General features: G+C 42.7%; 1 protein-coding gene across 2 annotated transcripts in view; it reads right to left on the bottom strand.

Moving 5' to 3' along the window:
* The window catches only part of LOC141051089 (uncharacterized), a 40,233-nt gene that overhangs the window by 4,037 nt on the left and 12,366 nt on the right, over positions 1-23,830 (bottom strand). The window contains exons 2-4 of one of the 2 annotated variants that reach the window (XM_073547955.1): positions 21,846-21,989; positions 1,295-1,474; positions 1,088-1,211 (exon numbers count right to left, since the gene is read on the bottom strand). In XM_073547955.1, the coding sequence (XP_073404056.1) occupies positions 1,088-1,211; positions 1,295-1,474; positions 21,846-21,917 (376 nt within the window). In that variant the 5' untranslated portion in view covers positions 21,918-21,989. The remainder of the gene's footprint in view (positions 1-1,087; positions 1,212-1,294; positions 1,475-21,845; positions 21,990-23,830) is intronic. The other variant, XM_073547956.1, reaches the window with a different exon arrangement.

Raw genomic sequence — 23,830 nt, 5'->3', positions numbered from 1 at the left:
TTCGAGCTACACTAGCTCTCAGTCTTGATTAAGAGCTAGTGTAGCTCAAAACACGTTGACTTATGTTTTTAAAATTTTTCCTTTTCATGTTTTACTCTACTAATAAATGTGATGTTTTATGATTTTTGCGGTTGATGGATTTTCCCATTTTTTTCATGGGTCCCTTTAATATAGTTGTGGGTCAACAGATCAATCTAAGATGAGACCTCACAGCAAGACCACCAGACTTTTGCAATTTTTTCAATTTGTGTGTCGAAGACAGCTTCTTCATAAGTTCTTGTCTCGATGTGCTGTTTACCAAAGTATTCTAGTAAAAGTCTCAGTATAGAATCATAAAGGGGCCTGTAACTCAGTACTATTAGGTGGTCTCCATTTCACAGGACATCTGCAAAGTACAGTTGAAGATAAAGAATCTTGTCCAGCTTCAGGTGGATTCAAATAATTTATTTGAAGAAAAATTAGGCTGTGGAGCTTGCAAATGTATTGTGATGATCAAGGACGCGGAGTGCATTTGAATTGTTTAAGCATTTATGAACTCCAGAAACCAGTGTCTGTGGATTTTAATGTTCCTTCAAACTGAAGCTATGGCACAACAATCTGGGCTAGAAAGCTTTGTTTTACTCCTGTATGGTTTACGCTTGGCTAGAGTATGGTGCACACATTTGGAGCAAACTTAACTGCAACAATATGTTTGCTTCTACCTCACCATATATAAAATATGCATTTTGAAAATTGCAGATCTAGAAGACAGATCTAACTTATAAGTCTAATGTTCATAACAATCAAATAATGGTCAGTTACATTCATTGACCCACAGAAGCCACCTTCTTTGATTGTCTACTTTCCCTTTTCTTCTCTATGCCACCTAGATCTTTAGGAAGACCTTACAGTCATGACTCTGCCCACAGATTCCTCATTCTACTACCTCTACTAGTGCCCTTTCAGGACCTCATGAACATCTACACATTTGTACTGTATCACAAAGTAATGATTCAAAATATTACTCCACAGATATGTCTTTAATCGATTGGGCTTAATTTATTCTTTACATATGGATAGATCATATGTATTTAGTCTTTTCAATTACCTGGTGATGTGAGGGGTTGGGTTTCTGTCATTATGACGTCCTTGTACAGATCTTTGTGTCCTTCTAAATACTCCCACTCCTCCATGGAGAAATAGATGGTGACATCCTGACACCTTATGGGAACCTGACACATACAATGATACAGTCATCACCTCAATTCTTTCATAGCGTTACTGTATAATATTCCAGAATTCACAGCAGTGTCACCTCTCCAGTCAGCAGTTCAATCATCTTGTAGGTGAGTTCTAGGATCTTCTGGTCATTGATGTCCCCATGTATCAGGGGGTGAGGTGGAGGCCCCAAGATGGGGCTCAGGTTTCTTTCCCGTCCCTCAGACACTGAGGCCTGACAGTGCTCACTAGAGGTCTTCTTCACTATTGTATAATTCTGTTTATGAAGAGACAAATTAACAAATCTTACTTCAGATAGACAATTCCACGGTCCTCATCTCTACAGTTCTATTCATCTATTCCTAGAGCTGAGTAGATCTTTTGAAACTTGAATGTGCCAGCTTCATCAAATTCCTCCTGCCCTCCCCCCCCAAAAAAAAAAATTGAAATTTGTGCAAGTTACATAATTAAAAAGCCTCCAATTGCCTGGAAAATATATATGGAAAACTGTGAGTACCTCTTGGAGTGAATTGAACACATCTTGATTTTTTTTAATGCAAAACAGCCATTTTGGTGCCCAAATAACATCAAACTATCTGGCGAGGGGAAAACAGATGGTAACCAACAGCGTATTTAACAACGCTCTGCAATATCAGACACTTTAGGCTACATTAATTGCATAAATGGTCTAAAATGTATCCCTTTTGTGGGGAGTACATTCATGCATTACTGTTATTTTTAGAATGGTGCTGCAAACGGAAGAAACTGTGGCATTGTCACATGGTTGGGTGCAACAATTATCCATTTTTTGGGGTGCATAAACACTTTTCTAAATGAAGAACCGATAGCTTTTTCATAAGCCATTCAAACATTATCCCTTTAATTAGGGAAAATTATCCCTTTTTGGGGTCTGCAACTGTTTTTCTAATCACCAAAAGAGTAGGCAATTACAAAGGCTTTATCAAAGCATCCAAAAATGATCCCCCTTTTCTAGAGACAAAACTGTTATGGCACTTTGTCACCAGCCTTTTAAAAAACTAGCCTATTATCAGAACTGTTTCTTGAAGGTACAAAATAATGAGAGTAGGTTTCCTAGAATCACTAGTACTGTCTAGCACTACAAAACACAGTTGGTAGCCATGAGCAAGGTACAGAGATAAGATGGGGCAGGTAAAGAAATGCTTGGCAGTTTAGGGCCAACAACAGCAGCCCTGGCAGCAGCAGTTTAGCATTGTGAAGATCCGATGTTGCGAGTTGTAGTAATCTTTCTGGATAGATTTCTAAAACCTAGCCAGGTTAAGGATGCAACTATTTTTTATTTCTTACATCTATGGTTTTACAATAAATGGATAGATTTCCAAAATACATTGCCCCCAGTCCGCAAGATCCCATCCCGGGGCAGTTCCTGGAGGTATTTTCCTCAGGCTGAACCCATCACCTGGTACTGCATACAAGCGAGACCCCCTTTGGTGACGGCTCTGTTGGGTCTACTATCACCATCCACACAGTGGCTTTGAAAACCATGGCTTGAGGCCCCTGAGACACTAATGAAAGTAATGGAATGATTGGTAATCAAAGGAAAGCAATCTTGGGTCTGGCCTTATGTATGCATAAGATTCAGCCTGCACGCCTTCCTCTGCTTACGGTCACTGAATGAAAACATTGATTCCTGAGGCTGAACTGACGAGCAAGCAAATCTCTAATAGAATGAACTAAATGTTCCATGGATCATTCAACAAGGCAAAATTCAAAGTTCGCCACCTGATATATCTAGTGTAACACAAGAAGTACACCTGCATGTGAGCAAATTAAACATTGACAAATCCCCCGAACCAGATGACATTCATTCAAGGATACTGAATGTCATGGTATGCCTAGGTTACTTTAGGCAAAAACCCCGGGACCCCTGCGATGTCCCTCAGACTAGGGGAACCCTGTCTGTCCCTCTACCCAGGGTTTACACTGAAGGTGTGCCTGCCTGAGCCTCCACCCTGTCCCTGTCTCCTGTCCAGCCCTAAGCTGAACCCACCACCCTCCACCCAGTGAGGGGACCAGACACCAGACCCCACAAATACGTATGGACAGGGGTAAAAGAAACACCACACAGTTAATACACAAGGGAATACAATAATGTGCAAGGGCAACCAAATATATATATATAACAGATTGGAGAAAGAACCACTGAGGGATATACTGCACCAGATATCAGACGCTCCAACACCACCACTGCTGACCGGTATTGCTAGCACTAGGCTAAAGCTATAGTCGGCGACGCCCATAGTCAGGACGAACTATTTAAAGACCAAGGGCGTGGCCCAGCCCTCAGCCAGCATGACAACCTGGTTAACCCTATCCCGACTGGAACAGAATACCCAACAGGGTATTACCGCTGTCTGCCGGACACCCTGGTGTGAACAGTGTCCGACATGACAGTACCCCGCCTTCTACGAGGGACCTCCGGAACCTCACCATGTCGAGGACCTGGCTTGTCCGGATGGCGACGATGGAACATAGTAACCAGTCGATCAGCATGAATGTCAGAGGCCGGCACCCATGTCCTCTCCTCAGGACCATAGCCACGCCAGTGGACCAGGTACTGTAGAGTGCGACGCACAACCCTAGAGTCCAGCACTTTGGACACCTCAAATTCCAACGCGCCATCCACCAAGACGGGAGGTGGTGGCCCGGGGGAACCATCCACCAAACCCACGACCTTCTTTAGCAATGCTTTGTGAAATACATTATGAATCTTATACACAGCCGGCAACTCCAAACGAAATGCCACTGGGTTGATCACTGCGGAGATTCTAAATGGGCCAATGAACCTGGGACCCAACTTAAGTGACGGTATCTTGAGCTTAATGTTCCTAGTAGATAACCACACCCAATCACCCACACACAGGTCCGGACCTGGCACACGTCTGCAGTCAGCCACCCGTTTGTACCTGGAACCCACCTTCAACAAGCACTGCTTGACTCTCCTCCAAACAGACGACAATTGAGCTCCCAACTGGTCCTCTTCAGGGACGCCAACTGAGCACCCCTGACGCAAGGTGCAAAATTGAGGATGTTGACCATACACACAAAAAAAAGGAGATTCCCCAGACGATTCCTGGCAATGGTTGTTTATTGTGAATTCTGCCAGAGGAAGAAACGCTGACCACTCTTCCTGATTGTCGGAAATAAAGCAGCGCAAGTATTGCTCCAGGTTTTGGTTTATCCGCTCAGTCTGTCCATTCGACTGAGGGTGGAAAGCCGATGAATGAGATAATTTGATTCCAAGGCGAGAACAAAAAGCTCTCCAAAACTTTGCCACAAACTGCGTACCTCGATCAGACACAATGTCAGACGGGACACCATGAAGTCTGACCACCTCGCGAATAAATATCTGAGCAAGAGTCTTAGCATTGGGCAAAGACGGTAAAGCAACGAAATGTGACATTTTGGAGAACCTATCAACAATTACCAAAATGACGAGTTCCCTGCCGAGGCGGGCAAGTCAGTAATAAAATCCATGGAAATCTCAGTCCATGGCTTACTGGGCACCCCGAGAGGCTGCAAGCTACCAGCGGGACGGGAACGAGGAGTCTTGGCCCGTGCGCACGTGGTACAGGCAGCCACATATGAGGCCACATCCTGCCGGATTTTAGGCCACCAAAAACGACGCGATACCAGTTCCAGAGTGCTCTTAACCCCTGGATGACCTGCCAGTACCGTGTCGTGATGTTCGCCCAACACTCTAGAGCGTAGATGTAGCGGCACAAAAGATTTATTAGCAGGTAACCCCGGCGGTACCACCTCCTGAGCCTCGGCAATCTCTGCCTCAATCTCTGTCGTGATGGCAGATACCACCACACCCTTTTGGAGAATAGGCACCGGCTCTTCACATAACTCTCCACCAGGAAAACACCTGGATAAAGCGTCTGCCTTAACATTCTTCGACCCAGGTCGATAGGTAACAATGAAGTTGAACCGGGTGAAGAATAATGCCCAGCGAGCCTGTCTGGAGGACAGGCGCTTAGCAGATTCTAAATAAAGCAAATTCTTATGGTCGGTTATCACAGTAATCTGATGAACAGCCCCCTCCAAGAAGTGTCGCCACTCCTCAAATGCCAATTTGATGGCCAATAGTTCCCTGTTGCCAATATCATAATTACGCTCCGCAGGCGACAGCTTCTTGGAGAAGAAGGCACACGGATGCAACTTGGCCCAAGAAGGGCCCTGAGACAGTACAGCCCCCACTCCAACCTCCGACGCATCCACCTCCACGACAAACGGTAAGGAGACATCGGGCTGCACCAGAATGGGCGCTGAGGCAAAACTATTCTTGAGGAATTCAAACGCCTGTACCGCAGGCTCAGACCAGTCAGAAAAGTCGGTACCCTTCTTAGTCATGTCAGTCAGTGGTTTGGCAATCATAGAGAAGTTCTTAATAAATTTCCTATAGTAATTGGAGAAGCCAAGAAATCGCTGAAGCGCCTTAAGATTATCAGGCCGATCCCAATGTAGTACCGCCTGCACCTTTGCGGTGTCCATCTTAAAACCTGAGGCGGAGATTATATAACCCAAGAACGGTAGCTCCTGTACGAAAAACACACATTTTTCAAGCTTGACATAGAGCCTGTTCTCTCTGAGCAACTGCAGAACCTGTCTAACATGCTCTATATGTGTATCATGGTCGCGAGAGAAAATGAGGATGTCGTCAAGATAAATTATAACAAACCTCCCCAACAACTGAGAGAAGACATCATTAATGAAGTGTTGAAAGACCGCCGGTGCCATAGTCAACCCAAACGGCATTACCAAACTCTCAAAGTGACCCTCAGGGGTATTGAACGCTGTCTTCCACTCATCCCCCTGACGGACTCTTATAAGATTGTACGCCCCCCTGAGGTCCAGTTTGGAGAACCACCTGGCACCAACCACTTGGTTGAATAAATCGGGTATAAGTGGCATAGGGTAAGGATCACGGACCATAATCTGGTTGAGTTCTCTGAAATCCAGACACGGGCGTAAACCGCCATCCTTCTTTTTAACAAAGAAGAAGCCAGCAGCCAGAGGAGAAGAGGAAGGTCTAATATGACTCTTGCTCAGGCTATCCGCAATGTATTCCTTGAGAGCTAGCCTCTCGGGACCTGAGACATTAAACATTCTAGCTTTAGGTAACTTGGCCCCTGGTTTCAACCTAATAGCACAGTCATAGGGGCGATGCGGTGGTAGTTCCGAACAACCCTTCTCAGAAAATACATCCGCATAATCCAGCAACGGCTCCGGGATACTGGGGGTCAAAGCGGAAATACATGTAGCCAGGCACCTCTCCTGACACTCCCTGCTCCACTGAATTATGTCCTGGGTCTTCCAATCAATAACAGGATTATGCATTGACAACCATGGAAAGCCCAGAACCATCTGAGCCGGTAAGTTACTAAGCACCTTACAAGTTACCCGCTCTGAGTGTAATACTCCGATGTGGAGTTGTATATCCAACACACACTCTGTGATCTCCCCTTGAGACAACGGGGAAGCATTGATGGTAACCACCCGGATTGGGGTTCGGCAATTTCTCCACCGGAAATCCCGCTGTATGCGCGAACCTCTCATCAATGAGATTGGCAGCTGAGCCACTATCAATAAATACTGTAATAGAGAGCATTTGCCCCCCAAGTACCACCCTAGCAGGGAGCATACACTGGGAAACCATGACGGAGGATACACAAAGGCTCAGACTAGACTCCTCCAAACCCTCTGAGCCTATCAGTTTTCCGCCGGCGCGCCCTTCTTAGGTACCAGGGGGCAAGCGTTAATAAAATGTCCTCCTTTGCCACAAAAAAAACAGAGCCCCTGCCTTCTGTGCCAAGGACGTTTAGGCTTGTTACTCGGTGACTGTGCTATACCAGCGATCTGCATGGGTTCCACGGATTCACCCGCGGCAACCTCACCGACCACTCCCCCACCTCCCGGAGGCAACGAAACCAGCGCCCCCTGACGGAGACGTCGGTCTATGCGTACTACAAGTGCCATCGCAGCCTCCAGAGAGGCGGGAGTCTCGTACATTAGGAGAGTCTGTTTAACCCTTCCAGAAACCCCATGCAAAAATTGACTTCTAAGCGCAGGGTCATTCCACTGCGTGTCCACCGCCCAGCGCCGGAATTCCGTGCAGTAATCCTCAGCTGGTCGATCACCCTGTAGCAGTGAGCGTATCTTAGACTCTGCTAAGTTTAATCTATCCGGATCGTCATAGATCAAACCCAGAGCAGAGAAAAAAAAAATCTACAGATTCCAATGCCTGTGAGTCTGAAGGGAGTGAAAAGGCCCAGGCCTGTGGGTCACCACTCAGCAAAGAAATCACCAAGCCCACGCGTTGAGCCTCATTACCTGAGGAATGTGGACGCATACGGAAATACAATTTGCATGATTCACGAAACACTGTGAACTTACCACGATCACCAGCAAATCGTTCAGGAAGGGGAAACTTGGGCTCAGCTGCCCTGGCTGCAGCCTCAGCAGGTACTGCAGGAGCTGACAGGCCTTGTTGCTGGACCGCCCCCCTGAGTTCAGTGACCTGTATGGATAGAGCCTCCAGCTGCTTGGTTAGGGAAAGTATAGGATCCATAGTAAGTAACCCCTATATTCCCTATCTATACCTTTTTTTTTTTTCTTCTCACTTTATTATTTGGGCCGACTATAATGTCATGGTATGCCTAGGTTACTTTAGGCAGAAACCCCGGGACCCCTGCGATGTCCCTCAGACTAGGGGAACCCTGTCTGTCCCTCTACCCAGGGTTTACACTGAAGGTGTGCCTGCCTGAGCCTCCACCCTGTCCCTGTCTCCTGTCCAGCCCTAAGCTGAACCCACCACCCTCCACTCAGTGAGGGGACCAGACACCAGACCCCACAAATACGTATGGACAGGGGTAAAAGAAAACACCACACAGTAAATACACAAGGGAATACAATAATGTGCAAGGGCAACCAAATATATATATAACAGATTGGAGAAAGAACCACTGAGGGATATACTGCACCAGATATCAGACGCTCCAACACCACCACTGCTGACCGGTATTGCTAGCACTAGGCTAAAGCTATAGTCGGCGACGCCCATAGTCAGGACGAACTATTTAAAGACCAAGGGCGTGGCCCAGCCCTCAGCCAGCATGACAACCTGGTTAACCCTATCCCGACTGGAACAGAATACCCAACAGGGTATTACCGCTGTCTGCCGGACACCCTGGTGTGAACAGTGTCCGACATGACACTGAGGGACTTGAGCTCAGTAGTTGACAGACCATTTTCTTAGGTGCTCTTGTAACAGGGGTGGTGCCACAGGATTGGAGGATGGCTGATGTGGTACCGATAATTAAGAAAGGTAAGAAGGTGGATCCAGGCATATAAATATATTGCAGAGAATAATATAATAAATGACAACCAGCATGGATTCATGAAAGATAGGTCGTGTCTAAAAAAAAAAAAAAAAAAAAAAAAAACATGTTGAGTTTCTCTGAGGAGGTAAGTGCAAATCTGGATGTTGGTAATGCGGCTGATGTGATTTATCTGGACTTTGCACAGGCATCTGACACTGTACCACATAACAGCCTTATACGGAAGCTTCAGAAGCAAGGACTGGGGGAAACTATATGCAGATGGGTAAGGAATTGGCTAAATGACATGAAACAAAATTTTCATAAATGGTACGTTCTCTAAATGGGACATAGCCAGCAGTGGGGACTGCAGGATCTGTACTAGGACTGATTCTATTTAACCTATTTCTTAAGGACCTTGTGGATGGGCTTGAGAGTAAAGTGTCAGTCTTTGCTGACGACACCAAACTATGTAAGATATTAAAATCTGACCTTGACAATTACAATATTGCAAAACAATCTGAATAAGATGTCTGAATGGGCAACACTTGATAAATTAAGGTTAATATAGATAAATGTAGAGTAATGCACCTAGGACGAAGAAATCCTATTGCTGCATATACATTAAATGCGCGTATACTCGGGACTACAGAACAGGAGAAGGACTTGGGTATTCTGGTTATAAGTCGCTCAATGTCAAGTGGCAGCTGCAAAAGAAAACAAGATTTTAGGGTGTGTAAAAAGAGAGATAAAATCCCTCGATCCCAACGTATTATTACCCCTTTATAAATTGCTTGTGAGGCCACATCTAGAATATGGGATCCAGTTTTGGGCTCAAAATTTAAAAAAGGACATTCAGAAATTAGATGCCATTCAAAAGCGGGCAACTAGATTATTACAAGTGATGGAAGGCCTCTCATATGATGAGAGGTTGGAAAAGTTGAGCTTGTTTAGCTTAGAAATAAAGACGCCTCAGTACAGAGGACATGCACATGACTGACTCCTTCTAAGGACCATATTAAGGACCAGGGGGCACTCATTACCGGTGAAAGAAAGGCGATTCCAAAAGCTAAACAGGAAAGGGTTCTTTACAGGTAGAGCATTCAGAATGTGGAATTCCCTAACACAAGAGGTAGTAATGACAGACACTATAACAGCTTTTAAAAACAGGCTGGATGATTTCTTCAATACACATAACATCTTGGGTTACAGTTAAATTAGTGACAAAATAAACAAATGGTGAAGAAAGGTTGAAACTGAGGGACCTAGGTCTTTTTTCAACCTAAGTAACACAACAATCTTGACGTAACCAGTGGTCCATGCTAGAAAAAGTCTGCATAGCTTACAGCAGTGTTCCCCAACTCCAGTCCTCAAGGCCCACCAACAGGTCTTGCTTTCAGGATTTCCTTTGTATTGCACAGGTGATGCAATTATCACCTTGGCAATACTAAGGAAATCCTGAAAACATGACCTGTTGGTGGGCCTTGAGGACTGGAATTGGGGAACACTGCCTTAGAGCCATGGATTCCACTCTACGTCAACTGATCTTTACCAATTAAGCTTTACCAATCACGGAACACAGATTTTCCTACTAATATGCCATTTCCCAAAATATTTCTTTCTGAATAATTTTGGGAAAAAATTGTATTTATTTTTTTTAAATTCCACTTATTAAGTTCAAGTAATTTGGGTTGAATAATTTTCAACAATTTTGCCCTTTCTGACAAATTTTCACTTTCTGTCCTGCCATGTAGGAGCTGCACGCACAAGAAAGTGCTAACTTTGCAGGGAGTGGAAAGAATTCTCCTGGTAAGATTTACTGTCAGCAAACGCTCTATGTGCAAAAGCTTCACTGATTAGAGAACACCGATTTTTCCAGCAATAATGCCAATTCCATCGCCCCAATATTTCTGAACAATTTTGTAAAAAAATGTATAGTTAAATTTTTTAAAACAAAGGTTCAAAGAATTTTGCTCGGATAATTTTCAAGAATTTTGTCCTTTCTCCCATTCCTGATTGAGTGCTACCGGGAAAAGTCAACCCAGATGCAGTCACAATAATATTTAGTTTCACCCTTTCTTAGAAAGAAGGTGGGTTTGTTGTATTGAAAATTTGATACAGGTAATACAATAAATTTTGGGTAAGAAAATGTTGCATTTTGTGGCCAATCCTAGCAGGGACAGCTTTTTTGTAGAGATGAACAAATATCTGTCTCCCTCCTTATTCGGCAAGCTATAGTGCTTAGTGAAGAAGCTGCAGCGGGAACCCGGATACCTGGAGCACTCCCGATAATCAGGTGTCTGGTGCCGCAGCTGCATGTGTCGCAGCTGTGTGACAGTCACAACACATAGGCTCTCCATGCATGTGTTGTGACTGTCACACAGCCGTGACACATGTAGCTGCGGCGCCGTCACCTGATTATCAGAGCGCTCCAGGTATCCGGGTTCCCACTGCAGCTTCTTCGGTAAGCACTATAGCTTGCCGAATAAGGAGGGAGCCAAACATATTCCCCTCATCTCTACCAAAAAGCTGTTCCTGCTTGGTTTGGCCACAAAATGCTACATTTTCTTAACCAAAATTTATTGCATTACCTGTATCTTTGACTGAGTCTGATTGCTTGCAATTCTCTTGTAAAGGACAATACATTCCAGCTGGTCAAAGGTAAGTTTGAAAATATGGGAGTACAATTTCAATAGAATTGGACCATTGTATGCTTGTTTCTTCTGCACATAAAAGAAGAACTGAAGATGTAATGGAGGAAGAATATGGAAAGCAGTAGGTGAGAAAGATGATGGGGCTAATGACAATGGCAAGGCTCTACTTGTGGATACAGAATGGTTACCAAAAAGATGATCATGAAGAGAGGGAAGAGTCTTCCTCATCTTCCTGGTCAGTATGCTTTCTCCACAGGAGCATGTGATTCTGTTTCATGTGCTGACGTAGTGATGTAATTCTTATTCGAGGTGTGCCAAGATGTACCCGGCCTAAGTTACAACAGCACAGCCTGCACAATGCAATAGACTGGTGATCCAGCAATGTGGAAAGAACTCACACAAACGAGAAGCTCACACATACGACTCGAACCACCGTGACCAGACCTTTCAAGTAGAAACTCCTCACCAACTGCGTCATAACTTGCTCCAGAGCCGACTGAAGGAAAAGCTGATTTGGCCCCAAAGAATATTTTTTATGCACTTTGCCCATGCTGGGCATTGCCGATGGCAGCAACCTCCTCCTACGATGCACTCAGCTCTTCGTCACCCCTGTCTGGTTCTCAGGTTTTGGCTAACGCAGAATCAAAATCATCATCTCCGTCTATTATTTGGCTGGCAGATGCCTTTGTGTGTGAAATGGCCTGATTCCCACTATGAGGTTTGTCTTGACTCAAGAGTATTACTACCATGCACAGTGTCCCTATCACCTCAGCTCGCGGAGCCTGCAACACAGATTGGCATTAGAATGGGGTTATCCATCTCCTCCAGCGCCATATCTTCCAAGAGCAAAGGCTGACCGTTTAGGTTTTCCAAAACATCAACTGGAAGAAGTTTCTGATTTTCTATGTTTCTTAGTTACCAGGGTGTTTTAGGTCAGGGGACTAATAAGTTTCATTAACATATTGGAAAATTTTCTGTGTACAACATGAACTGTTATGGCTACGGAGGAGATGGGCTGAGCAAATCTCTGACTCCAGCTGATGGTGTTGCTGTCAGAGGCATTATCATCCTGCTGTGATTGAGATGAGCAATGGGACACATTCTCCATTACGCTCTCCACTTCCTCCTCACTAATGTGCTTACCAGAGTTTGCAAAGGAAGCTAATTGTGATTTTAGGTACTACTACTGTAGAGAGGATTGCTGCCTACAGCAACCGCATTCTTTGATATCTGTGATAATTTTTTTTCTATAACCCTGCCACACGTCGGTCGTCCGTACCATGTTTAGGATTAGCATACAAAACTATAATGCTTAATTTTTTATACATTTTCTTAAACTTGATTATTGGTTTAAAATTCTCAAACCCTTGACAAAAAAAACCCTTAAACCTAAATAAAGAGAATGTTATAAAGTACAAATGCAAAAAGTAATTTGGTGCAGAAGCCAGCAGTAATGATGTGTTGCCTACGATTGTTAAATGTCACAAGTCAAACAGCTGCAGAACCTAAACCACATATTGTTGGGTTTTGTTTTTTTTCTTTGAAATATGTTGTTCAACCAAGCTGAAAAGTAATTTAATGAAATCTAGATTGTTAAGTTGCTATATACATGTTCAAGACCAGTAACAAATATACGGAAACAGCAGCAGTATGGTCGTGGGGTGGATTATATATAGAGTAGACAATTAAAACAGGTATATAGAAAATACAGAGATATTTTATATTAACCCCTCAACGTCCAATGACATCATGGCCGGGTGTCAGTTCCCACATCAGGACGGGCTATGTCTGTTATGCATTTAAACACGCAGTGACAGTTCCATGCCAACAGCTGTCACTGACAGCTGAGCAGCACGGGAAGAGTTGCAGGGATCCATGCCGTCGGTTCCCGCACCCAGATCTGACTGACCGATCACAGCATGATAGCCCGAGATACTGACATATCAACACCTCCTGTCTGATCAGTGCAGCAACTCAGCTCTGCCAATGGCTGAGCGTCTACACTAACAGCCAAGAGCAGTGTCATTGCCATCCATGCCAGTTAACCCCCTAAATGAGAGTTCTCTCCGCCTTCAGATCGAGGCCTCCGCAACATCATCGCACAGGGCCAATCGCTGCCATGGTGACTCGGGGTCATCATGACGACCCCCGGGTCACCAAGCTATGGAAAGCTTCTAAGACCATGCTCATAGCATGGTGTCAGAAGCCTTCAGTATAGGTGTAATGCAATGCAATGCTGGTGAATTGCAACGCATTATATCTGCAATCAAAGTAAAAAAAAAAAAAAATAAAAGTCCCATAAAGGGACTAGGTAAAAAAAAAAAAAAAATTACAAAATAATAATACTAAAAACAATTACACTAACAAGTAGACATTTTTATGTAAAGAAAAAAAAAGTACACATTTGGTATCACCACTCCTGGAGCAACCCGATCTATAAAAGTGTCACACTAGTTAACCCCTTCAGTGAACGCCCTAAATAAAAAAAAGTAACAAACAATGCTTTATCATCATAATGGTGGCAAAAAGTAGAATAAAACGCGATCAAAAAGGCGAATGTAAATAAAAACAGTAAAGCTGAAAACATCATCTTGTCCGCCATACAACTCCATCAGCGGAAAATTAAAAAAGTTATATCTCTCAGAATAAAGCGATGCAAAAAGTAGTATTTTTTCTATAAAAGTTTTTATTGTGTAAAAGCGCCAAAATATAAAAAAATTATATAAATGTGGTATTGCTGTAATTGTACTGACCCGAAGAATAAAACTGCCTTATCAATTTTATCACACGCAGAACGGGAGAAAAAACAACAACAATTCCTGAATTGCTGTTTATTGTTCACTCTGCTTCCACAAAAATAGAAATCAGAATAGAAAGTGATCAAAAAAGTCATGTGACCAAAAATGGTACCAATACATAAGTCAACTCGTCCTGCAAAAAACAAGCCCTCACATGACTCTGTGGGCCAAAATATGGAAAAATTATAGCTCTCAAAATATGGGGATGCAGCAATAAAAATCGTCTTTTAGGCTGTGTGCACACGATGCAGATTTGCAGCGGATCCGCAGCGGATTTTACCGTGCAGAAACGTTGCATATTCGCATTGTGATGTACAGTAGCCTTAAAATCAATGAAAAAAAAAAAAAACCGCTGTGCAGACGCAGCAGATTTTTCCATGCGGTTTTCCTGCGGTACAAAATCCGCAGCATGTTACTTCTTCTGTTCGGTTTTCCCATCTCCCCGTCACCAAATCCGCAGGGGGAAAACCGCAGTGGAAAACCGCATGAAAAATGGAAGAAATCCGCAGGAAAAATGCAGGTCATTTGACCTTCGGATTTCTTCCATTCTGCGCGGAAAAATCCGCAGGGCTAAAAAGTATGTCTGCACTCAGCCTTAGTGTGTGACAGGAGCCAAACATAAAAAAAGGATATAAATCTGGCATCGCTTTAATCGCACCGAACTGAAGAATAAATTTGCCTAATCACTTATACCGCATGAGAAACAGCATAAAAAGTAAATAAAACTAATTCTTCACTTGCTGTTGATTTGTTCATTCTGCCTCCCAAAGATCGTAGTGAGGCTCGGCGCACATTTATCCTGAGTGCTTACACCGGGGTTTCCGTGTAAATCTCTGAAATATGTGATTCAGATGGAACCCCAAATGTAAGATCCTCTATAATGAGGCAGATGAAGGCACAGTGGATGCCGTCTGGCCTTTAATCCAGCGGTGTCCATCTTTTTAGGCATGCATAAAAGCGTGGTCCACCATAGTTTTGTGTACTTTTGAAAAGAAGGACTCTGCTGAACAAAGATCAGATAGAGTCCAGAGTAACTCTGCTGCCTTAATACACTGATTGGATCCCTCGGGGGTTTCATATGTCACATCACTCAGAGATTTAGATGGAAACCTCAAAGTAAGTGCTCAGCATTGAACGCCGGATAAATGTGCTCCTAAATGTTATGTAAAATGTTCCAAATAAAAGCTTCAAATCAATCCACAAAAAAAGTAAGTCCCCGCTCAGCTCCATCATCTGTCAAGGGAAATATAGGGGACTCCCACTTTACTTGAAGAACAAAGGCTCTGGAAAATCAAAATGGCCCTTGCACCACAAAGGAAATTCAGCAAATTCTGCACTCCCAAATCCAAATGCCCCCCCCTTCCAAGCCCCAGTGTGTCTAAACCACATTTAGTGTTCACATGTTTGGCACGGGTATAATTTCCAAAATGGGGTCACTTGAGGGGAGATTCTGCTCTTCTAGCACTTAGGGGCTCTGTATATGGAGTCAACAAACTATTCTAGGAATATTTACGCTACAGGTCACTTATGAGGGGTTCTGCTGTGCTGGCACCTCAGGGGGTCTCCCAGTTGGTCATGGCACCCTCAAACCATAACAGTAAAATCTGCACTATATAATATAGCGCTCCTTCCCTTCTGAGCTTTGCACTGTGCATCAAATATGGTTCCCGATTACATGCAGGGTATTGTCGCGCTGAAGAGAAATTGCACAACAAACCTAGGTCCTTTGTTTCTTAATAGCCCTTGAAAGAAAAAAAAAATTGGGTCATTTTAGTTGAAGAAATGTCATTATTCTTTCTTCGCCACCTAACTGTATAAATTCCTGTGACATCTGTGTTGTCAATATGATCACTGCACCCCTAGATGAATTCATTGAGAGATGTAGTTTGTAAAATGACATCACTTATGGGGGGGGGGGGTTCTGCTAATGTGACATTGCACCCTCAAACCATTTGAGCAAAATCTGAGCTCAAAAATGGCACTTCTTGCTTTCTGAGCTTTGCACTGTGCCTCCAAAAGTAGTTTTCACCCACACATGGGGCATTGGCACGTGCAAGAGAAATTACACAACACATTTTGTGGTAAATTTTCTCTTTTTCCCCTGAGAAAATAAAAAATGACTGGCTAAAAGAGAAATTTTGAGGGAAAAATATGATTTTTAATTTATTTTCTAAGCTCTATGCTATAAACTTTTGTAAAGCACATAGGGGTTCAAGATACCACACATCAAGGTAAGTTCCTTGAGGGGTCTAGTTGCCAAAATGGTGTCACTTGTGGGGGATTGCCAGTATTTAGGCACATCAGGGGCTCTGCAAACGCGACATGGAGTCAGCTCTCAATTCCAGCCAAAGTCAAACTGTGCTACTTCCCTCCCGAGCCCTGCCGTGCGCCAAAACAGTGGTCTCCCTCCATACATGGGGTACTGGCATACTCAGGAGAAATTGAACAACAATTTTTGGGGTCTATTTTCTGCTGCTACCCTTGTTAAAATAAATTTGGGGCTAAAATATAATTTTTGTGGAAAAAAGTGATTTTTTTTTTTAATTTTCACAGCTCTACATTATAAACTTAAGTGAAGCACCTGAGGGTTTAAGGTGCTCACCAAAGATCCTAATAAGTTCCTTGAGGGGTCTAGTTTCCAAAATGGGGTCACTTGTGGGGGTTCCACTGTTTAGGCATATCAAAGGCTGTCCAAACATGACAAGGTGTCCACTGTGAATTCTAGGCAATATTACGTTCAAAACATCAAACGGTGCCCCTTCCCTTCCGAACCCTGTGGCCAAACAGTGGTCTTCCTCCACACGAGGTATCGGCGTACTCAAAAGAATTTGCACAACAATTATTGTGGTGCATTTTCTCCTGATACCCTTGTGAAAATAGAAAAAATTGGGTACTAAGTAACATTTTTGTGAAAAAAATGTTAAATGTTCATTTTTTTCCTTCCCTATCACTTCAATTCCTGTGTAGTATCTGAAGGGTTAATAACATAACATAGTAACATAGTTTTGAAGGCTGAAGGAAGACCTTATGTCCAACTAGTTCAGCCTATTTTTAGTGCAGCTGTTCTGCATTGTTGATCCTGGGGAAGGCAAAAAAACCCACAGAGTAGAAGCCAATTTTCTCCATAGGGAAAAAAATTCCTTCCCCTCAGCTGGGTCAACCATCTACCTATAATATTCTGTTATTCATAACCTTCTATACTGTTGCAAGAAAAGCATCCATTCCTTTCTTACATTCATTCAGTGAGTTGGCCATCACCACTTCCTCAGGAAGAGAATTCCAGAGCCTCACTGCTCTTACCGTGAAGAATCCTCTTCTATGCTGGTGCAGAAATTGTCTTTCCTCCAAACGAAGAGAATGCCCCCTTGTTCTTGTCACAGTCCTTGGTACAAACAGTTCATTGGAGAGATCTCTGTATTGCCCTCTGATATACTTGTACATATATATTAGGTCTCCCCTAAGTCTTCTCTTTTCTAGAGTAAATAGACCTAATTTTGATACCCTTTCTGGGTATTGTAGTGAACCAACTCCATTTATCATTTTAGTAGCCCGCCTTTGAACCCTTTCATGTTCAGTAATGTCTTTCTTGAGCACCGGCATCCGAAATTGCACACAATACTCCAAGTGTGGTCTGACGAGTGATTTATACAGAGGGAGAATTATGTTTTCATCTCGTGTCCCCAGACCTCTTCTAATGCATCCCATGACCCTATTTGCTTTGGTGGCAGCTGCCTGACACTGGGCACTCCAATTTAGCTTCTTATTGACTAAGATGCCTAAGTCTTTTTCCATGTCTGATTTCCCCAGCAGTTTCCCATTTAGTAAGTAATTGTAGCATCTGTTTCTCCTCCCCATGTGCATAACCTTACACTTATCTGTGTTAAACCTCATTTGCCATTTTTCAGCCCAATTCTCCAATTTACTCAAATCTGTCTGTAGTTGCAAACTGTCCTCCATTGTGGTAACTACCTTACATAGTTTTGTATCACCTGCAAATACTGATATTTTACTGTGTAAGCCATCCACTAGATCATTAATAAATATATTAAATAGTAGGGGGCCCAATACAGAACCCTGTGGTACCCCACTAGTAACCCTGGCCCAATCTGAGTATGCCCCATTAATAACCACTCTTTGTTTTCTGTCACTAAGCCAGCTACCTACCCATCTACACACATTTTCCCCTAGCCCAAGCTTTCTCATCTTACTTACCAATCTTTTATGTGGGACAGTGTCAAATGCTTTAGAAAAGTCGAGATAAATGTCATCCAATGATTCTCCTTGGTCCATTTGAGAGCTTACATCCTCATAGAAGCTGATCAGGTTAGTTTGACAGGAGCGATCCTTCATAAATCCATGTTGATATGGAGTTAAACATTTATTAACATTGAGATATTCCATAATGGTATCCCTTAGAAACCCTTCAAAAATTTTACCCACAACAGATGTTAAGCTTACTGGCCTATAGTTTCCAGGTTCCCTTTTACACCCCTTTTTGAATATTGGTACCACATTTGCTTGCCGCCAATCAAAAGGAACAGACCCTGTTTCTATAGAGTCTTTCAATATAAGGAATAGAGGCCTGTCTATCACATTACTTAACTCCCTTAATACCCGAGGATGAATGCCATCAGGGCCTGGTGATTTGTCAATTTTAATCTTACTAAGGCGGTTCTGCACTTCTTCCTGGGTTAGGCAGGTAATACTTAATGGGGAGTTTACATTATCACTCTGCATTTCCCCTGGCAAATCCTTTTCCTGTGTGAACACTGTTGAGAAAAAAGTATTTAAAACATTTGCTTTTCCCACATCGTTCTCTAGGATTTCACCCTCATTGTTCTTTAAAGGGCCGACAGCATCAATTTTAATCTTTCTACTGTTTATATAATTAAAGAATAGTTTGGGGTTTGTTTTACTTTCCTTAGCAATGAGTCACTCAGTTTCCACTTTTGCTAAACGTATTTTTTTTTTTTTTTTTTTACACATTTTATTTTTTTCTCTATAACTTTTTAATGCTTCTTCATTGCCTTCTTGTTTTAACTTCCTAAATGCCTTGTTCTTGTTATTTATTGCCCTTTTTACATCCTTATTTAGCCACATTGGTGCTCTCCTGTTCCTAGCCCTTTTATTTCTGAAACTTCTTGAATGTGATGTTGAACACCTTGAGGAGTGCAGTTTTTAGAAAAGTGTCAGTTTTGGTTATTTTCTGTCAAATAGGCCCCTAAAAGTCACTTCAAATGTGACGTGGTCCCTAAAAAAATGAATTTGTAAATTTTGTTGGAAAAATAGGAAATTGCTGGTCAACTTTTAACCCCTGATGTAAAGTAGAAATGCAGGAAATACTATTTTGTGTGACAGCTGATTTAAGGGCATAAAAATTAAAAGTTTGAAAATTGTGACATTTTCAACATTTTTGGCAAATTTATGATTTTTTGCAGAAATAAACGCAAGTCATATCAAAGAAATTTAACCACTAATATGAAGTACAATATGTCACGAAAAAACCTTCTCAGAATCAGTGGGATCCGTTGAAGCGTTCTAGAGTTATTACCACATAAAGGGACAGTGGTCACGATTCAAAATGTAGGCCTGGTAATTAACATACAAAGTGGCTCGGTCCTTAAAGGGTTAAAGGTGGGGGAAAAGGCCAAAATAAGACGATCGCAGAATATGTAGGCAGAATCACTCCTCACAGGCAGTGGCATGGGCTTTCCCGTAATGGTTTGGAGCAATACAAATGGTGTAACACACCATGGTCACATGCATCTGGCTCACTCTTATTTATCTGACCAATATGAGCACACACCACTCCCCACTGCTTCACACTTGAATGCAATTTCTAGCACATATATTGCATAGCATAAGTCTGCCAATACGTCAGTCTGCCCAGTATATCATAGAAGTGCATCATACAAGTGTAGAGCTCAGAATTAATTCAGAATTGAACCGGATGGGAACTGAAGGTAACTTGATACATAGTCACTGTAAACAATGTTTCTGTTGTTTGTTTTCACTCTTACTCCTATAATCCTTCACTTTCTGCTATCCCCTTCACCTAGTAAGGAACTGTTCATCTCTTCTTCAATCCTCCCCATCCATCTCACCTCCTCCTCAGAACTATTCCTCAACATACAATCCTCTATCTCCAAACACAGACAGCCATCTCATGCCCTCTCCTGCTCCCACCTGCTAACACTTTCTCTGCTTCTCCTCACAGCCAGTGATATTTCTCCAAATCCTGGTCCTCCTCACCACATTGCCACAGTCATTTCTACCTCCCATCCACACTCTATCACAACTTTCTGTAACCTCTCTAACTTTATACTCATTTGCCCAGCCCTCGCTTCCCCAGTCCCACTAACAGGAGCTCAATGGAATGCTCGCTCTGTCTGCAACAAACTTTCCTACATCCATGATGTTTTCATTACTAACAAACTTTCCTTTTTCGCCATCACCAAAACCTGGCTCACCCCCTCTGACACAGCCTCTCCTGCTTCACTTTCAAATCGTGGATTCCACCTTTCCCACACCACCCACCCCAGCAGCAAGCATGGCGAAGGAGTTGGTTTTCTCCTGTCAGCTAACTGCTCCTTCACCCACATTCCACTGCCACACTCTGCTACCCTCACTTCTTTTGAACTGCACTCTGTGCGCATCTACTCCCCTCCAACTTCCAACTGGCTGTCATTTACCGCCCCCAGGACCAGCCACCACCTTCTTTGACCAGTTCACCACCTGGCTACTTCATTTCCTTTCTGCTGACATCACCTCTATCATTTTGGGTGACTTCAACATACCCATTGACACTTCCCTCACAGCTGTCACTAAACTTTTATCTCTCACTTCCTCCTTCAGCCTCAATCAATGGTCTTCTGCAGCCACTCACAAAGATGGCCACACACTGGACCTCATCTTAACCCGCCACTGCTCCCTATCTAACCACTCCCTCTTTCTTTTCATAACCTGCTTACTTTATCTTCCCTCTCCAGTCCTTGTCCACAATCCCCACTCCACAAACTTGCATACCCTTGCAGAAATCTTAAACACCTCAATCTACAATCACTGTCTGAATCTCTTCTCCCTCTTACAGACATAAGTTCCCTAGACAGTGCGGATGCCGCTGCCACTTTATATAACACCACAATAGAAGGAGCTTTTGAATCAGTCATCCCTCTCACACATACCAAAACTCTAACCCTAACCATGGCATACAAAGCCAGCCACAACCTGTGTCCTCCTTATATCTGTGACCTCATCTCCCGGCACTTACCTGCATGCAACCTCCGATCCTCACAAGATCTCATTCTATAATCCCCTCTTATCTCCTCTTCCCACAATCGCATACAAGATTTCTCCCGCGCATCACCCCTACTCTGGAACTCTCTACCACAACATATCAGACTCTCACCTACCGTGGAAATCTTCAAAAAGAAACTGAAGACCTACCTCTTCTGACAAGCCTGCAACGTGCAGTAACCACCGATCCACCAAACCACTGCATGACCAGCTCTGCCCTCGCCTATTGTATCCTCACCCATCCCTTGTAGATTGTGAGCCCTCGCGGGTAGGGTCCTCTCTTCTTCTGTACCAGTCGTGATTTGTATTGTAATAAGATTACTGTACTTGGTTTTATTATGTATACCCCTCCTTACATGTAATGCTATAATAATATTCAGGGGGCTATCACAGGGAGTACAAAACATTGAGGCTGGCCAAGTAACTAATCGAATGTCAGATTGCTTGAATTCTCATGGAACAAAATATTTCAGAAAAATCAACACAAATTTGATCCTCCGCAGATCAATCCGCCCATCTCCATCACCAGAATCTCTTACCTCTCCAGTAAGCCGGAAGAGGATCTCTAGTGTGAGGTGTAATAGCCTCTCTGCCATCTTGTCCCTATCCATCCTTGATGGGTCAATCAGGAAAATTCTCCTGTATGGAAGGTCTCCACTGAGAGGATCCTATATGGTAAAGACCTGAATAGGAGAAGATGTAACATCATAAAGATCCGTGTAAGAATACAATTCCTTGAGATAATAAGGGGAAACATGAGAAGATGAAACATGTAGATGTTGTAATCAATCTCTGTAGATTATCTTAGGTCACAAGCCATATATTCTGGCATCACCGCTGTAAACAAAGACTGACCAGTACCACAGGAGGTCACCCCTGGTCAAAATTACTGTTATTGTGAACAGTTAATCAAGCTGAAGATGAAATGATCTCTAAAAAGCCTAAAGTTAAAAGATGACACATTTCCTTTGTAAGTTAGGCAATACACACAAATTATATATTTCATCTTTTACATTTTAAAAATGACAAAAAGGAAAATGGGCCGATGCAAAAGTTTGGACACCATCAGAGATTTGTGTGCTAAGATAACTTTGACCAAGGTTTCAGACCTTAATTAGCTTGTTGGAACTATGGCTTGTTCACAATCATTGTTAGAAAAGGCCAGGAAATGCTTATTTCCCAGTTTTATAAAAAAAACAAAAAACAGCCTCCTCTAACCTAGTGCCAAAAAAACATCAGCTATGGGTTCTCCTACGCAGCTGCATAGCACTCTGAAAATGGTGGCAACACACAAAGCAGGAGAAGGCTATTTGAAGAAAGAAAAGTGTTTCCAACTTGCCCTTTACTCAGTTTGAAATGTAATTAAGAAATGGCAATTAACATGAACAGTGGATGTCAAGATAATGTCTGGAAGAACAAGCAAAATTTCAGTGAGAGCTGCTCATATGAGTGTTAGAGAAGCAAATCAGAAACAAATCGCTTGACTGAAAAACACCTTCAGAAAGATTCAGTAGACTCTGGAGTGGTGGTACAACGTTCAGAGACACCTGCACAAATATGGCCTTCATGGAAGTGCCATTAGAAGAAAAATTCTCATGTGCCCTACCCATAAAATTCAGAAGTATGCAAAAGAACATCTAAACAAGCCTGATGCATTTTGGAAACAAGTCCTGTGGCCCAATGAGGTTAAAATAGCACTCTCTAGTCACAATGATCAAAGATATGTGTGGAGAAAAAAAGTGCACAGAATTTCAGAAAAAGAACACCTCGCAAACCATTAAGCATGGGGGTGGATCAATGCTTTGGGTTTATGTTGCAGCTAATGGCACAGGGAACATTTCATGGGTTGAGGGAAGAATGGATTCAATGATATTTTACAAATGCACTTTGCTGCACACCCTGTGCTTTATACTATCTATATAAAAGTGACAACAATTAAACCTCCCAATTTTCACAGAACAGAAATTTTGTCCACACCCATTTTCACACCCCAATCCACGCCCATTTATCAGATGTCAGAGGAGGCAATGACTATTGCATTTTTAAGCCTTTTCCCACTTATTTGATGTTTTTTTGGACAGATGGGAAACAGCATTAGTAATATGTTTTTATAGTACAGGAAAGCTATTATTCTGCACATAGAAGCCTTTAGAGGGAAAAAAAAAAAAAAAAAAAAAAAAAAAAATCTTTAGACCACAGTGGGCGGCGTTTTCATGAAACAGCAGCAGAAAAAAAGGAGCATTTATTCTACATGTGAATATGGCATAAATGTCCAAGCAAAGTGGATGTGATGTCATGAAAACTCCTTCAGGGTGTCTAAAGCCACTGCTGAACTGTGCAGTTTTGGTGCATTTTTTCTAAAGGCTTCTATGGGCAGCCTGAAAAAATAAAATGTATCTAAGAAAAAAAAAAAATTGCTGCTGCATTTTTTAACCACAGAATCAAAGCTTTTCTACACTATGAAAACCACATTAGAAATGCGTTTTCACATCTGCATAAGCATCAAATAAAGAGGGAAAGGCAT

The sequence above is a fragment of the Dendrobates tinctorius genome, unplaced genomic scaffold, assembly GCF_039654945.1.
Source record: "Dendrobates tinctorius isolate UK_male_01 unplaced genomic scaffold, ASM3965494v1 ptg000155l, whole genome shotgun sequence".
NCBI lineage: Eukaryota > Metazoa > Chordata > Amphibia > Anura > Dendrobatidae > Dendrobates > Dendrobates tinctorius.
Note: the sequence above shows the minus strand (reverse complement) of the source record. Positions and strands in the feature narration are given on the sequence as shown.